The following is a 17,992-nucleotide window of genomic DNA, read 5'->3' as shown; positions in this document are numbered from 1 at the left end:
TGGCCTTTTGGGGGTGGCTGGACCACCCCCTTGGCCATGGGGGTGGTTCGACCACCCCCAGACCGGCTAGGGGGTGGCTGGAGCCACCCCGATTTCAAGTTTTTTTATTTTATTTTTTATAATATTATGCTCAAAACAACATCATTTTGGGTTGGGTGGTGATGTAGTTTTGAAGCTCAAAACGGTGTAATTTTGGAGTCCAAAATGACGTAGTCTTGGTTGAGGGTAAAATGAGTATAAAAAGTCAAAACTGTTTGATTTTAGCATTAAAAATTGACAGAAGGATCCAAAGTAAGAGCAAACCAAAGTTCAGGGGGCCTAAGTGAAAGTTTTGAAAATTCAGGGGGTGTTTGTCAAATCGGCTTAAACTTCGGAGGGGCTTAGTGAAGTTTCCCCAAACTTATATGATGAGAACAATTAACACGTAATATTGTGACTACCTTGCTGAGAAAGTATGGTATGCATGTTAGGTTGATAATGGCGCAAAATATTAGTCTCACGACGGTATATTTTATGTATATTTCTAACACTAAACCACTAAAGTCTAAGAATAAGAATAATAAGTTCTTTGTTTCATCTATATATATTGGCCCATTCGGCCATTCATGTGGAGCATGCATCCACAGCCTAGAACATATATACAAATAAGGTTTACAATTGAACTAAAATGCTAGTATTCCCGTCCTTTGATTCTTCTAAATATTTTAGCTTTCTTTTTTACTCAAGTTGCCATTATAAAAGTTGATAAAAAAAAAAAATCATAATAATTCTAATAATTCTAAGAGTGTGATATGATCGAGAGTGCTCTTGTAATAACTCTACTCTTAGGCTCTGTTTGGTACGTATTGGCCTTTGGCCTTTGTTTGGCCTTTTCTTGTAGCAAGATTTTATTCAAACAAGCAAACAGGAGAAGATTAGGTTAGGTGGACTTAAAATAATAGTAATAGAATAATCTATTCCACTCACCAAGCAAACTTCTTTACCTACCACACGATCTCTTCCCCCCTCTCTTTATATATATATAGAGAGAGAATCTTCTGGCTTTCATGCATCTCAGTCGAGTGTTCTTTTCTCTAGACGTACGTGCCAGTACTGCCACCCTTTTGTTTGCCTCTGGGGAACAAACTCAGAATTTATATTCCTCTTAAAAAACACTTTCAAGGTACCTCTATTTCTTTGTTATAAATGATATCTAAGGCCATTTCAGCTGCAAACACATGGCTAACTTCTTTTACCATGTTTTTGTGTTTGCTGCATAATTTCTTTCCGACACTGCAAATGATCTCTTGTTTCATATATATATATATATATATATATATACAATATACTTGAAAATCATGTTGCATGTCTGAGTAGTAGTGTCGGTTAATATTTGTTACATTAGTACAGAGGATGTAAAAGTTGAAGATAGCCGAAGAAGGGCCAGGGCTGGTGAGCGTAAACAACTTCGTCGGGCGGCAACACTGAGAATTCAACTCTGACACCGGCACTCCCAAAGAACGTGCTCAAGTTGAAAAGGCCCGCCACGACTTCAAGAATAATCGGTTTCGGATGAAACATAGCTTTGATCTTTTGATGAGAATGCAGGTAGGTTAAAGTATTTAATTAAATGATTAAATTTACTTTTTAGTATGAGTTCAAATCTTTAATTAAATATTCTACGTGTTGGGTGTGATAGAATTCATAATAAAATAGAAATAGAAATAAATTGCGGAAATAAAATAAATGAGGGACAGATTTTAACGTGATTCGGTCAACGACCTACATCCATAGATAAAGCTTTAAGGGCTACATTAGGCTTTTATTGAATGATTGTTTATTTATAGAGCTTACACATAAATGTGATCTTAATCAAATCCCTTAATTTAGGATGATCAAATTATAATCAAATCCCTAAATTAGGCTAATCTAATCTTCATCAAATCCCACACTTTAGGGTCATTCAAATATACTCTAACATCCGCCCTCAAACTCAAGGTGGAAAATCCTGAAACCTGAGGGTCATCTATGGACCAAAAAGGAGAGCCAACTTTGGGCTGAAATGAAAGCCAATTGTAGGCTGAAATGAGAGCCAACTGTGGGCTGAAGTGAGCCTGAATTTTAAATAATACCACAAAGCCAAATAAAAAGAGAGAGCCAACTATGGGCTGAAATGGCCTAGGTTTTAAACAATACCACATAGCCGAGCAAAAATAGGCTAACTATGGGCCAATGGATGGACAACTTGGCTTCTTTTGAAGGGCAACTTGGCCTCTTTTTATTTTTTATTTTTTTTAAAATAAAAATATCCTATTCACAAATTACATTAGTCTGGGTAAAGAGCACCTTAGTCCCATAACCAAACAGATCTAAGTTTCAAAATCTAAACCGAGATATCATATTCCTAAACTAGAATAGGAATATCTGTGAACTGAAATAGCAAATAGGGATTAAAACAAACCCAATAACCCAAACACACTTCTTCTTCTCCACAAAATCAATCTCCTGAAACACGATCTGGCTTGAGATGAAATCTGTCACGGAGTTGTGGTTGTGGACCGGTGGCTGACGGCGTGATGGCGTTGGAATGAGTCTGAGTCAGCGAAGGCCGGATGGAGCTGGGTCTGCCATAGATTGACAATGACAAATAAAGATTTGAGCATGGACAACTGGAGGCCAGAGAAATCGAAACCGAAACCCCTCAGAACGACAGAAGTCGTCGCTTGGAAGGCTGGAAGCAGATGGAATGAGGACGGCAACAGAGAAATCCAACCCGGCTACGAATGGTGGGACTCGACGCTGGTGAATCACTGGTGAAGAAATCCGTTGAAATAGGAGGCTGAGAGAAAACGTTGCTGGCTGGCATCGGCGCTAGGATGAGATCGGATGTTCTGGTTCACGGTGCTGGATCTGTCCGTGAGATGAAAGGTGGATGGTAGCTGGATGGTGCAAGTTCGACCTTACGAAAGGCTAGAGAAGGCGTGGGGTGCTTGGCTGGTAATGAGTGAAGGAAGGTCACCGGAGGCATAGAACGGCACCCTCCGTCTCTGCTGAATATGCTGTTTTTTTTTTTTTTTCAAAAAGAAAATCAAAATAAACCAAAATAAAGTCCACATGACTATTTGGATGGATCACTGGCGTAAGTCTGTAGCTCTGATAGAGTTCATAATAAAATAGAAATAGAAATAAATTGCAGAAATAAAATAAATGAGAGATAAAGATTTTAACGTGGTTCGGTCAACCACTTACATCCACAGATAAAGCCCTATAGACTACATTAGGCTCTTATTGAATGATTGTTTACAATACAGAATGCTCTATTTATAGAGCTTACACATAAATGTGATCCTAATCAAATCCCCTAATTTAGAATGATCAAATCATAATCAAATTCCTAAATTAGGCTAATCTAATCTTCATCAAATCCCACATTTTAGGGTCATTCAAATATACTCTAATAGGGTGATCTCACTTATTAAAAATGAGAATTTGAGTTCACAAATGAAACGAAATGTTAAGTATTGATTAAACGATTAAATTTATCTTTTTTTTACCAACTTAAACTTTTAAAACAAGTAATAATTTAATTAACTATACATACCTATATATCTCTGCACGCATGCCTCTTCATTCTCATATAGTTTCTTTGAGAACCATGATAGGCTGTTAGTCTGTTATGGTTAACGTGCCATAGAAGTTACTACTGTTGGTGGTTACTTTTTATGTGGGTTGTATTTTTGTCAACATTGGTTTGTAGTAGATCGGTGAAATGGTATGAATTTAGTGAACCCACGTGTGTGTGTTTTTAGAAACTAGTATTCTCAAAATTAGGTTAAAGGTAACTTGTATGAAAAGTTACTGCAGAAGAAAATCAGATAAGCAAGACATGAGAGCCAAGTATGGTCACCTCATCGTCCCCTGTTCTTTGTATCAATGATAAGATCATATGGTTGTGATTTGTGTTAGGATCTAGAAAATTTTGTGAGGACTTTGACTTATTTTTCGCTTGGACATTTCTCTGTTTGATATGGAAAACTCACAGCTTAGCTTAGGAAGGAGAATCCATGTACACCAATTCCAGCGCCAGTAGAAGTGAAAGAAACAGAGGTGATAACAGAGGAAGCAGTGATTACTACAATAAGAAGAGCACTGAGCTTTTATTCCTCCATCCAAGCCCATGATGGCCACTGGCCTGCTGAATATGCTAGCCCCTTGTTTTTCCTTCAACCCTTTGTATGTTTTTTTCTCACCATTCTATATATATATTCTTTGTTTATTTTTCTTTCACTAAGATATAAGAATACCTATGCCTGCATAAATTGTTTGCTAAATCTAACTTAATTTCATAATATGCAGGTAATCGCATTATACATCACTGGAGGTCTCAATGTTATTTTTTCACCAGCACACCAAAAGGAAATTATTCGATACTTGTATAATCATCAGGTTTTATTCTTTTTTCTTTCTTTTTTTTTTTTCTTTTTTTTTTCTTTTTTCTTTTTTGAACAGAAGTTTGTGTCTTTGAAGTCCTAGCTAGAAAACTAAAAAAATTGGCTAATTTTTAAACTTGTGTACTTGTTGGATAGAACGAAGATGGAGGTTGGGGCTTCCATATAGAGGGTCACAGCACAATGTTTGGGTCAGCTTTGAGCTACATTGCCTTGAGAATACTTGGAGAGGGACTTGAAGATGGTGAAGATTGGGCTATGGCTAGATGCCGGAAATGGATCCTTGACCATGGTGGTTTAGTGGCTATTCCTTCATGGGGAAAGTTTTGGGTCACGGTAGATATGACCAGTTGAAAGTTGAAACCATTACCTTATGTTGGTTTTATCTAGCTGACACCTAAAATTATAAGCACAGATTGAAAATTAAAATCAATATTTCATTTTGTTTGCCAAGATTTCTTGATAATATGCATATGCATGAGTCTTATTGTTTTAGCTGTCGAGTGAAAACTCAAATGTCTCATCTCATCTGAAGGTACTGGGAGTGTATGAGTGGTCAGGCTGCAATCCACTACCCCCAGAGTTCTGGCTTCTTCCTAAAATCTTCCCCATGCATCCAGGTTTTTTCCACTCACATCTTTTTGTTGGAAAGCACATTTAATAAGATAAAGGTGTGTGTATCAAAGAGTTAGCTTTAGTGCTATTATCTGATACTCAAGGTGTTCATTAATTACAGGCAAAATGTTATGCTATTGTCGCTTGGTTTACATGCCAATGTCTTATTTATATGGGAAGAGGTTTGTTGGTCCAATCACTGGATTGATTCAATCACTAAGACAAGAGTTATATAATGAGCCTTACCATCAACTTAACTGGAATAAAGCCCGGAATACAATTGCCAAGGTTAGTTGAATCTTAATCCTTCTGCATTTCTTTTTGCATTTATAAAGATTCCTGGTGAAATTAATGCATACATAAAACTCACCCTTGTTGCTAATTTAGGAGGATCTCTACCATCCGCATCGCCTCATACAAGATATGCTATGGGGATTTCTTCACCATGTAGTCGAGCCTATCCTGAGCTATTGGCCATTTTCAATGATGAGAGAGAAGACACTCAAAGCTGCCATTGGTCATGTGTATTATGAGGATGAGAACAACAGATACCTTTGCATTGGAAGCGTTGAAAAGGTCAATAACTAGTGTGCTAGTGTTGCATATGCAATATATATATATCAAAGTACTTAATATTTTCATCAATGAACTGAATTGTCAAGGTTATTTTTATTGCAGGCATTATGCTTGATTGCCTGTTGGGCTGAAGATCCAAATGTGGAGGCATACAGGCTTCATCTAGGCAGGATTCCAGACAACTATTGAGTTGCTGAAGATGGCTTAAAAATTCAGGTTCTATATATATGATCACCCCTCGCCTTTCATCTAGACTAAAGAAGAGAATAAATAAGAAAATAGAATATTCTAACATGGTCTTATGTGGAACAAGAACAAACCAATTAATTATCACATCCAGAAACATGTGTTCATGTTAATGTAGTCACATATATACTTGAAGCATTTGCCCAAAAGTCAAGCCTGCAAAATCTTGGTCCATTTAAAATCAAATATTTTATTTTGAAATGTAGTAATAGATGATGCCTGGTTTATCTGATGCAGAGTTTTGGCTTTCAGATGTGGGATGCAGGTTTTGCTATTCAAGCAATTCTCTCTTGTAATCTAAATGAAGAGTATTGGCCAACACATCGTAAAGCACATGAATTTGTAAAGGCTTCATAGGTCAGAAATATATGATATACTCCTTACATTGTTTTTCCAAAGATAATGCTTTAACATAATAATCTTGTTATTTTCTAGGTTCTAGAAAACCCTTATGGGGACTTCAAAGCTATGTATCGCCACATAAGCAAAGGAGCATGGACATTTTCCATGCAGGACCATGGCTGGCAAGTCTCTGACTGCACTGCTGAAGGGCTAAAGGTAATCCCTCAACTCTATCAAAATACATTACCAAAACTAAACATTCTCCAGGTTTCTTTCAAAGCATAATCTGACATTCGACAAAACCTTCTCTTTTGCAGGTTGCAATCTTGTTCTCACAAATGCCTCCAGACCTTGTTGGGGAGAAAATGGAGACACAGCGGTTTTATGATGCTGTGAATGTCATTCTTTCTCTACAAGTAACAAGTCAACCTTTCAAATTCTATTTTTGACTCAGAAATTAAGGATACATAAAATGTTGTCTGGTTTCTAGCTAAATTATCCAATTCACTTCTGAAAATTTATTATGATTAACCTTTCCCAAATGCTTCACATGAATAATTGAAATTGTTTCAATTGGCACTACAGAGTAGCAATGGTGGCTTCCCAGCATGGGAGACTCAAAGAGCATATGCTTGGTTGGAGGTAACTTCTTAAAGCTTGACAATTACAAATCGTCATCTTTTATATACTCTGCACTCGTTAACATAATTTTTTGTATCTATTTTCTCAGAAGTTCAACCCCACAGAGTTCTTTGAAGATACCCTTATTGAGAGAGAGTAGGAAATCTTCAACACAACAACATATATATACAAAGCTATTGCTCATATTTGCTTCCTAACAACAAGGTTGTGTCATGCACCTTATAGGTACGTAGAGTGTACTTCATCTGCAGTTCAAGCTCTGACACTCTTTAGGAAGCTCTATCCCAAGCACCGGAGGACAGAGATAGACAGTACCATTTACAGGGGAATTCAATATATTGAAGATGTTCAAGAACCTGATGGATCATGGTAATATGTTTTCTTCACACATTAATTCTGCTCTATATTAAATTTGGAGAAAATGTTCGAACTCGATCAAAACATTTTCTTTAATATCAAATTGAAAATCAGTTGTCTCCATACACCTAAGATGATGTGACAGTAAAAAGCAGTCATTGATATATATATTTTTTTATAAGATCTGATCTAAGGGCTGATTTTCACTACCACATCATCAAATTTTATGGTAATTATATTACATTCTACTAAATAGCATTACTCTATAGGAAATGAATAATTAATATTTTAACCTATATTAAGCATTATTGAAGGAGAAAATATCATTTTTACAGGTATGGTTATTGGGGTATTTGCTACACCTATGGTACATGGTTTGCTGTAGGGGCACTGGCAGCCTGTGGAAGAACCTACAAAAATTGTCCAGCATTGCGCAAAGCTTGTGAATTTTTGCTATCAAAGCAGCTACCTGATGGTGGTTGGGGAGAAAGTTACCTATCAAGCCAAAACAAGGTATGGAACAGATCTATTCAGTTTGAATTTAGATTCCCGAGCAGTAAATATAAAAAAGTTTCTATTGAGTTCATTTGTCCGAACAAAGAAAGCGTTATCCAAGACTAGAGGCGGATACACAACACCTACCCCTGGTAATTTTTTTTTACAATAGAAAATTTTTTTAAATTTTTTTTAAAAAAAAATATTTTGATGCCCAAATTTTCTACTAGCTCCTATAAAATAAACTCAAATTTCATATCTTTGACACTTTTAGCCCCTATAAAACTCAGCCTAGCCCAAATTTCATCCCACAAATCAGAGTAAATTGAAGAAGAGTGTGTTTTACACTACTTTTTACCTACGAGGCTACAACAATTTTTTTTTTTTTTTTTGCTTGTTCATTACTTTTGGCTATTACTATACGCCTTGATTCTGTTCTATAAAGCCTGTGATGAAAGTTCTTCTGTCTAAACAGTGTGTCGTCTTTCACAGGCCGCATCTTCATTATATTTTATTATTTTATTTCTGCCCCTATTAAGATAAATTCTTAGATTTTTCACTCTCCAAGACCTGTTCAAACAGATGGGTCACATAAGAGCTCTCTCATAAATAGAGTCGGAATTACTAACAAGTCAGACAACAAGATTGTTGAGAATTTCTATCCCATAAATATGTATACTATATACGAAAACATATGACGCAAAAAAAAAAATGGAGAATGAAAGGAAAGAACTCAAGTTTGTTTCTTTGTGAAATAGGTTTGGACGAATATAGAAGGCAATCGTGCAAATTTAGTCCAAACCGCGTGGGCCTTGTTGTCCCTCATTGAGGCTGGGCAGGTTGGTGCATCATTTTCTCTTCAAATAGTCAACTATTTGCACTGCACTATAACATAGCATTGCTAATGCTGCATCTATAAGAAGACCAAAGAATATAATAATATTTCGTTATAGAAAGAAAAAATATTACCAAAAACTCTACGTGCATGCATATGAACAGAAAAATTAACATCATTTACACAAATAAAGCCAAGAAAGTATGAAGCTTAGATATTCAACTTTTAGGAAATACAAACATACCCATATGTTGATTTTGAATGTTTTCACAACTTTAATTAGGCCGAGATAGACCCAACACCAATTCATCGTGGAGTAAGAGTATTAATCAATTCACAGATGGAAGATGGTGACTTCCCTCAACAGGTAATTCATGTCTGTATATTTAGAATCCAACACATTTAGATAAGTTCACAAAGTTTTCCTACGGTCCATGCTATTAATTAATTAACATATGTCTTTAAATTAGCAACGATTCTCACGTGCTTTTGAAGACATGTGTCAATTTAATGAGTAATGCTACTCTTCACACTAATGTATTTTAAATAGCTTTCATTTTCTCTAAATGGTTTACATGGAAAGCCACTCAAAACACTTAACTTTAGCTGGTATAAATTGAGTGTGATAAATAGGTGTGAAGAGTAGCATTTCTTATTTTCTTTCGATCCAATTTAAAGGAAAACTTTATCCATTTAAGTGTATGCAAGTTGGTACTTTTTTTTTTTTTTTTTTTCTTTATCAAAATAATTTTTTACTTATTAATTTATTTTTTCAAGCATGGTATATATATAATCGATGGCTATTGGCAACAGGAAATCACTGGAGTGTTTATGAGAAATTGTACACTAAACTACTCATCATATCGAAACATTTTCCCGATATGGGCTCTTGGAGAATATCGGAGGCGAGTTCTGTTTGCATGATAACCTGAATGCTTAAACAAATGATTGCATATTAATTGAACTTCAGGAGCCCAAGTTAGTTTGAAAGAGAATGGTCTCTCTCCAATGCATATGTACAACTTTCATTCAAAGTAACAAATGTTAAGAATGCTTACCAAATAAATGCAGAAAATTCTCTGCTACTTGAAAGGTGTAAATTATGTCGTAATTAGTTTGGTGTGAGACAAACAGCAACTCAATCATGTAATGCAATATAATATTAATATATGTGAGTGTTAAATGTGCAATATCATGCAATATAAACCTTATAGTTTTTTTCAAGTTTTTTTTCTCTTTTTGTTTCTCTTCTAAATTTTGCATGAGGACCATGTTGCATCAATATCTTTGCATATTCAACTTTCAAATAAAGCGCTTGTAATATAGTTATTTTTATTAAAGTATTAATTAAATAATTGAATTCATTATTTTTTTATCAATTTAAATAAATAAGTAGTGATTTAATATGATATTAGAACTTAGGTACTTTTGAATTTAAATCTTAACTCTACAAATTAATTTCTCATTTCAATTAAAATAGCGCGTGTTGTCTTTTGAAATAAATGGTGATTTGACACTTTCGATATTTTAAATTATGCCTTTCTTCCCAAAAAAAAAAAAAAAAAAAGTTCTCATGTTCTCTTTTTTCGTTATGAGTTATAAAAGCAAACGTAAAGGTAATTTTCTTTTTTTTTTTTTAAAGAGCAAAATCAGTCTATGTAAGTATGTAACTACATTGATTTGCAATAAGCTTCATGCATGTGGTATGCAAAAATAACAAATAAGTCTCTACTATTAACTTATGTACAAAATCTTGGTGGATTCCGTTAGTGAGCCACGTTAGATCGAATTTTATAACGACACTTGTTACCCGTAATGCACATGACACCTACTTAGACCTGATATTATATATACTTATTTGAAATATTTTCTCTTCTTCCGCTCTATTTCAACCCAAAATCTATTATTCATACCACAGAATTATTTGTAAGCCTCAGCTAAATAAATAACCCAACAAAACTTAATAATAAAACACACTTCTTCATTAAAGTACTCTGTAACTATCAAATACAATAAATCAGAAATCCAAATACGTCTCTAAAATATATTCCCCCATGCAGCAGCATAGTCTGGGTCCATTAATATTTAAAAACTATAACTTCAATTGTCTCAAATTCCAACGAATTAAACAAAAACAAACACAACACACTTATTGAAACCTCTAATTCTAATTAGACTCCAAGAACTCCCTCCAAGAGCTACCTGAGTATCTCAACTCGAGGAACCACCAGCTAATTCTGAAAAAATTACAACAAATAAGGATGAGCAAACAAAATTCTTGTTTGTTTAAACAAACTAATTAATGTTTATTTAAAAATTAATTATTGTTTGTTTAAACATTAATTAATGTTTGTTTAAACAAAATTATTGTTTGTTTACAAGAAATGGGATTAGGGGATTTGTAAGTTTAAACAAACTAATTAATGTTTCATATTCCAAATTATTGTGAGCAAACAAAATTCCCATAGAAATATTTTTACAATAAATTTATCCAAGGTCACCGTTATATATGCCACAAAGACATCAAATATCACAAATCAGAGATATACTTGCAAAGTGCTTGTAGCTTTAACTTTCCATGTAAAAACCCATCACGAATATTGACAAATTATATTCTTAATAAACTTCGATAATAACCAATTCTCCAACTAAAAATCCATACAAGTATAGATCAAGGGTAATACTAAATAGAGTAATATTAAACACACTCCCACTTCTCCAAACTCAGTATCGCACTTCTTTAAAGTCATCGATTAAATTACTGTTTAAAAAATATTAGGTTGGGGGGAGGCATGGCCCCCTTCCTCACCATAAGTTAGGAGATAGTGTTTGGCAAGCTCTTTTTCTTTTGTACTGTAGCTAACATGGATTGATGTAAGTAAAAAAAAATGAGGCATGGCCCCCTTCCTCACCATAAGTTAGGAGATAGTGTTTGGCAAACTCTTTTTCTTTTGTACTGTAGCTAACATGGATTGATGTAAGTTAAAAAAAAAAAAAAAAGTATAAATGTTTGGAATGGAAAAGTGAAAAAGTTTTGTTTGTAGTGATTTTTTTTATTTGAATAATAATAAAAAGTAAATGATGTGATATAAAAAAATGAAAATGTAAAAATGTTTTTATGTTAATTTTTTTGGGGAAAAAAAGAGAGAGAGGCATGAATAGTGTTGAAAGGAGGGAAAAGGGTTGCCAAACGGGGTCATGCTCCTATGAGCACAGCTATTCAAGATAGTGAAGATACGGTTGGTGGTGACATACAACGACATTCATGGCATGCTCCATATATAGCAATTAAGCTAATTAATTTGAAACTTTGGACTAAAAATGTTATGCAACAAAGTATACATTACAAGGAGAAAAATATCGATACAAACAGAAGAAATTAATCAAATGAAATTATATCAGAAATATTAAAAAAAAAAATAGAAAACCCATACTAATTCTGGAGAGGAGAAAGCCAAACTGGGAAACCCTTTGCTGGAACGGGGGCCGACTCGATTTTAATTTTCTCATTGGGAAGAATTGGTTCCCATTTGAACATTTTCACTGCATAATGGAGGAAGACAAGAACAGTCACTCTAGCATACTGTTTTGCTGGGCACATTAGAGGACCTGCCCCAAAAGGAACAAATGTGTAAGGAGAAGGACCATTTTCTTCAAATCTTTTTGGATTAAACCTTTCTGGCTCTGAGAAGTATTCAGAGTTCTTCTGGGTCGAACCCACACTCCAATATATCTGAAAATTAAAATAGATAGACAAAATTTGTTATATATAATGGCAAACGAAGAAGATCGATAGATGAGGTAGCTAGAATATAAGAAGGTCATCACTTACCTTCCAACCCTTGGGAATGACATAGCCATCGTAGGAGAAATCTGTCTTCGCTTCTCTAAAAGCACCTTGAACAATTGTTGTATGTCTCATCACTTCGTTCACAAAGTTCCAAGTATACTTCATTTTTTGTATGTCATCCCAACATAGCACTTCTCTTGGCTTCATTAGCCCTATTATCTCTCTTTGCTCTATCATGCAAAAGAAGCTCTACGTGTAAGAAATTCCCTAAATATATGTTTATATTAAAGTGTGGCAGCATGTCACATATATTTATAGAATCAAATCAAAATTAATTTGTGACAAAATTATGATCTTGATCTCTTTGATCAAAATTATTTGGAGAATCAAGTCAAAATTAATTTTTATTCCGGTTCTCATTTTTTGATGGAAAGAATAAATAAAGTAAAATTTTGATTGAGGTTCTCTGGCCTATTCTATAAATACAGAGCTTGTGTATTTCATCATAAAGGCATTGAGGTTCTCTTATTAGCTTGAGCAAATAGGATTGGAGGTAATTCTGAATCATTCTTGCTACATATTTTAAGTATAATATTTGTTTGGAGAAACTTCACTTTAGATCCTTGAACTACTGCGCGTTTTGAGAAGACTTCTCCAAAATTTAAAAACTCTCAATTTACACCTATAAACTTTCAATTTCAATCAATTTACCTCATCCGTTAGTTTTAACCGTTAACTTCTAATGAAAATGTCTTAACAAACCAAATTACCATTTGATTTTTCTTTTTCATTTTTTTTTTAACAAAAGGAAATTAAAGGTAAATTTAGAATTTTATAGAAAATTAAAGAGTATAAACGTCATTTTATCACTTTTAACGTTTAAAATCTTATGGAAAGGTGTAAATTGATTGAAATTGAAAGTTCGGGGATGTAAATTGAGAGTTTTTAAATTTTAGGGCTGTCTTCTCAAAATCCGAGGTAGTTCAATGATCTAAAGTGAAGTTACCTCTATTTGTTTTGTATGCTAACACTACGAGCTAGTTTTGTATATAGATGTATGAATAAAGGAAAAAACTAAAGAGAGACACACTTCTTAATAGAAGGAAAATAATAATAATAATAATAATAAGGGAAAACTTCACTTTAGACTCCTTAACTACCACGTGATTTGACATACCCCCCTCGAACTTTGAAACTTCTCAATTTGAATCTCTGAACTTTCAGTTGCAATCAATTTGAACCCCTCCATCAAATTTTAAACATTAAAAGTGATACAATGACGTTTATACCCCTGACTTTTTTATAAAATTATAAATTTACCCTTAATTTCAAATTAAAAATTAAAAATATATATAATTAAAAAAATATATCACAAGGTGACCCACGGTTGGGCCAGCTTATGATCCCTTTTTTTTTCAAAATTATTTTCCCATTTTTTCAATTTTTTTTTGAATAAAAAAAAATTGAAGGGTAAGTTTGTCATTTTGGGGGTTTTAACGACAAAAACTGACGGGGGGTTCAAATTGATTGCAATTAAAAGTTCAGTGATTCAAATTGAGAGGTTTCAAAGATTGGTGGTATGTCAAATCGCGTGGTAGTTCAGGGGTCTAAAGTGAAGTTTCCCATATATATATATATATATATATATATATATAAAAAGAATCACTCTTAGAAGTGCCTTAATATTGTGACATGTGACGTGAACCCTTTTTATTTTAATGTTAAACCGATTTTTTAAAGCATAATTTGTGAACCGGCTTTTTAAGAGTGAACCGGTTCATTAAATTAGCATAATTAATGGTGTTCAATTATATTTGAAGAGTTTTCCATATATAAATTATTCAATAAATTAAATATTATTAATGTCAAAATCAAATAAGGAAACAAATAATACAAATCAAATTATGTGTTATTATGTTTAATCACTTTAATATGTATATAACATAATATTCTATGTTATAGTTGAATTAGATGAACTAAATGATTGGATGTAGAAACAAAATAAAAAAAAATTTCATTGCATTATTTTTGTTTTTTTAAATATATAATTGTATATTAATTATTAACCGTATAGATTGTCGGATTTTTACTCAACATAATGATTAGGTATTTATTTTTGATTTCATTAGCAAAAATAATCTTTATATATATATATATATATATATATATATATATATAGACACACACACACACATGATTAGCATCTTACGAGCAATTATATATTCGATGTCCAAACCAAAGTGTAAAATCACAACGGTCATCTTGGGGTTTATTTTGCTTAGTGTCCATTAGTTTATAAAATCGTTAATTGTTCGATATAACATGCTTCTTATTTGATATTTGCCCGAGGCCTTTTTGCCTATGAGATTTTTTGTTTATTTGTATGATTTACCTGGATTTTCATATATATTTTTTTAAGTACTTTTTATGCTATTTTTTTTGTCAAAAAATTATTTGATTATTATACAAAAAGGGAACTTCGAAACACCTAAGAGATAATTAAGATTGAATATAATGTGGGATGCTTATTCGATTGCATTGTTGATTGAAAGATTTTTTATTATTTTGCTATGTACTTTTTTTTAAGGCTCATAATTATATGACTTTTATAATTTGTATGAAATTTAATAAGTATAACGCTAATATAAATGATTCTTACTAACTTTCTATTAATGCTTTGATAATCACAATCTAAGTTTTCTTTTTGCTATGTTTTTTTTCTTTATATTTTTCATTTTAAACTATACATATGGGAACAAAGATTTTAACATGTTTTAATTTATATGCATTAACCTTATTAAAGTTAAAGGTCTTATGATATATAGTAAAATTTTATGTGACATATACATTTATACAATTTTCTGTGTATGATTGTGTGTCATTATGTTGAGTAATATATTTGTCTATAACCTTTAGTATGTCTTTTTATTTAAAAGGGCATGATATATATATATTTTTTTATTTATTTTTATATGAGTCAGACTCAATAGAATTTGATCAATCATTTTTTCTGTCGTTAAGGTGGAGAATTGAACCAACCTATAATGAAAAGTTCGATAGAGATGTGTTTAAATTTTGAAATTAAACTATAACAAAGAATTTCGCCCATATTTTTTTCTATAACCAAAGTACCTTTTTGAATGTTCATAATTTGAGCTTTATTTGTGTTGAAATCTAATAAGTAATTACACCAACAATATTAGAGATTCTTTCTAATTTTATATTAATGTTTTGATTAAGCAAAACTAAGTTTTTCTATTGCAATTATGAAAAATAAATTTTATAATACTTATGAAAAGTTCAATTATAATATTTTAAATTTTATAATTAAATTGTAATGAAGAATCTTGCGCGTTGCGCGAGTTATAAGCTAGTAATAATAATAATAAATACCTCTTACAACTTCATCATAGACATGAGGCATCTCGGCAAGATATTTCATAGAGAAAGTGATAGTGGCAGTGGCAGTGTCATGGCCCCCAAACAGAAATGCCAAAATCTTGTCTGCAATCTCCAATTCTGTCATGAACCCATCGTGGTCGCATGGCAAAGCAATCATTTGTGATAGCACGTCCTGTGTTGGAGACGCCAAATTGTTTGCTAAGGCTTCCCTCCTCTCCTTAATAATCATATAAATCTCCTTCCTAAGAGCCTCTGCTGCTTTTGTTGCATGATAAAATTTTGTACCCGGGATGTGTAAGTGTACAGATAGTATGCCTTTGGTGAGAATATTGAAGTGGCACAAAAACTTGGACAATTTATCCTTGTCATCGATGCTCATAAATAAATGGCAAGCTAAGGTGAATGTGTGCATTTTCACTAGAGGATGTACCTTAACTTCTTTTTTGCCTTCCCAGTAATTCTTGAAGTGGGTTCTTGAAATGGAGTCAATTGATGCCACGAATTTGTGAGTCTCATTGAACTTGAAGAAAAAGGATATGAATTTCCTGGCCTTGGCAGCATCATCTTCAATGGGTACAAGTGCCGTGGAGGGGAAGAGCTTTTGAACCGAGGGAGGCCACCAACGTATGAACAACTTGCCATCATTTGAAAAGATGAATCTATTTGCGGGAGCGCCAGAAAATATGATGAAATTCTCACCAAGAATACATGTTTTGAATACTTTTGAGGCGTATTTGGTTGTTCTCTTTGAGACAAAATTTTCCACTGCTCCCTCTTGGTTTGCAGCAAAAAATTGAAGGGTTTCACCAATGATTGGCCAACCGAAACTTCCCGGAGGAAGTGTTGGCCGAGTGACATTTTCTTTGGTTTTATAGGCTAAGGAACAAATACCAAAAGAAATGGAAGAAGCCAAGAATAGGGAAATCAAGAAAAAGAAGAAGAAGAAGAGCTCCATGTTGGGTTGGGAAGTGACATTAGTTTGCTGCTTTCTATAGTATTAAAATGATGCCCCAACATGTAAAGTTGTAAATATTATGGTACGTTTGGTACACGAATTAAACCCATGGACTGAAATGGTTATTCCATAGTTTAAAATAACAATTTTTGTTAAGTAACTTAATAGAATTTGTAATTTTGTCACGTCATACCCAATAAAAATGCGACACACGTTATTATTAATTTCAGATTTTAAAAAATGACAACTAGGATTTTTCACATCATTTTAGGACATTAGCTGAGATTACACATCAGCTCTCACTCTAAGTCATACTGCTACAATAAATTAACCTAATATCTTCTATCCCCAAAATTTTACTCTATGCGTAACCATCTCTCATTTTCATCTTCTTCGTCATGATTTGGGAGCATTTTAAGAGAATTTAGCGGTTACATCTTCTAACCGCTAAATTCGCATACTCTCCTAGTTGTCCTTTTTTTCAAGGGTAAAGTTCGCATACTCTCCTCAAACTACAATCCAATTTAAAGTATCCCTCCCAAACTTTTAATTGTAGCAATATTGTCCTCTTCAAACTACCAAAACATTATTAATGTCCCCCCTCCCAAGGCTAGCAAAAAGATAAATTAAAAATGGCCCTATATATTTCTCAATAAGACAAATATATATATATATATATATATACAAGAAAAAAAATCGAAATTTTTTTAATTTTTTTCTTATAAAAGGATTTTTTATTTAATTTTAAATTTTCCACCCCTTGGATTTATTTTATTTTATTTTATTAGTTTTAAATTTTTTCTAGAAATTTTAGTATTTTTTGTTTTTTTCTTTACTGAGGGTAGTTTGAATATCAGTTCAAGGGAAATGGAAAAAGAAAACAAAAATTATCAGAAATCTCTAGGTTTGAAGGTGGCACAATAGCATGCAGACGGAATATAGGCCTCCGTGGTGGGTAAAGATGTGATGGTGAATCGGTGATGGATTGATGTCCATTACTCGATGGGAGCCGTACCCAATTGTAATTTAAAATAAATAAATATTATATTTATTATTAAAAAAGTTTACAATTTAAAATATAATATAAGAATTTAACAAACAAAATTTATTTACCCTCGAAATTTAATTAACAGGAGCCACGCACATAGATAGGGGTGCAAAGGCGGTTACGGTTAGCGGTTATTGCCACTAACCGCTAACCGTAACCGCCTTAGCGGTTAGTAGATTTCGCTAAACGCAACCGCTAACCGCCTAGCGAAATAGATAACCGCCTGCTAACCGCTTTTTTTAAATTAGGCTTTTTTTTTTTT

At 33.1% G+C, this 17,992-nt stretch overlaps 1 protein-coding gene and 1 pseudogene across 1 annotated transcript; one reads left to right on the top strand and one right to left on the bottom strand.

Moving 5' to 3' along the window:
• The first annotated feature begins 1,392 nt into the window (after positions 1–1,392).
• Positions 1,393–9,725, top strand: LOC132184143 (lupeol synthase-like; annotated as a pseudogene).
• Positions 9,726–10,686: 961 nt separating this feature from the next.
• LOC132183579 (beta-amyrin 28-monooxygenase-like) lies at positions 10,687–16,682 on the bottom strand. Its single transcript, XM_059596906.1, has 4 exons — positions 15,719–16,682; positions 12,368–12,555; positions 11,970–12,268; positions 10,687–10,772 (listed from the first exon to the last, which is right to left on the bottom strand). Coding segments are annotated over exons 1-4 (1,452 nt in total). The 3' UTR covers positions 10,687–10,771.
• Positions 16,683–17,992: the final 1,310 nt, after the last annotated feature.

Source organism: Corylus avellana, chromosome ca6 (assembly GCF_901000735.1).
Source record: "Corylus avellana chromosome ca6, CavTom2PMs-1.0".
Lineage (NCBI taxonomy): Eukaryota > Viridiplantae > Streptophyta > Magnoliopsida > Fagales > Betulaceae > Corylus > Corylus avellana.
The sequence above is the reverse complement of the archived record's forward strand: the minus strand, read 5'-3'. Positions and strand labels throughout refer to the sequence as shown.

Bases quoted from the DNA above. Each gene is read 5' to 3' on its own strand.
- LOC132183579 (XM_059596906.1), bottom strand. From the start codon at position 16,682: ATGGAGCTCTTCTTCTTCTTCTTTTTCTTGATTTCCCTATTCTTGGCT. The intron at 12,556-15,718 runs GTATTTATTATT...TTTGCATGATAG, and splicing joins CTATGATGAAGTTGTAAGAG to AGCAAAGAGAGATAATAGGG. The intron at 12,269-12,367 runs GTAAGTGATGAC...TTTAATTTTCAG, and splicing joins TCATTCCCAAGGGTTGGAAG to ATATATTGGAGTGTGGGTTC.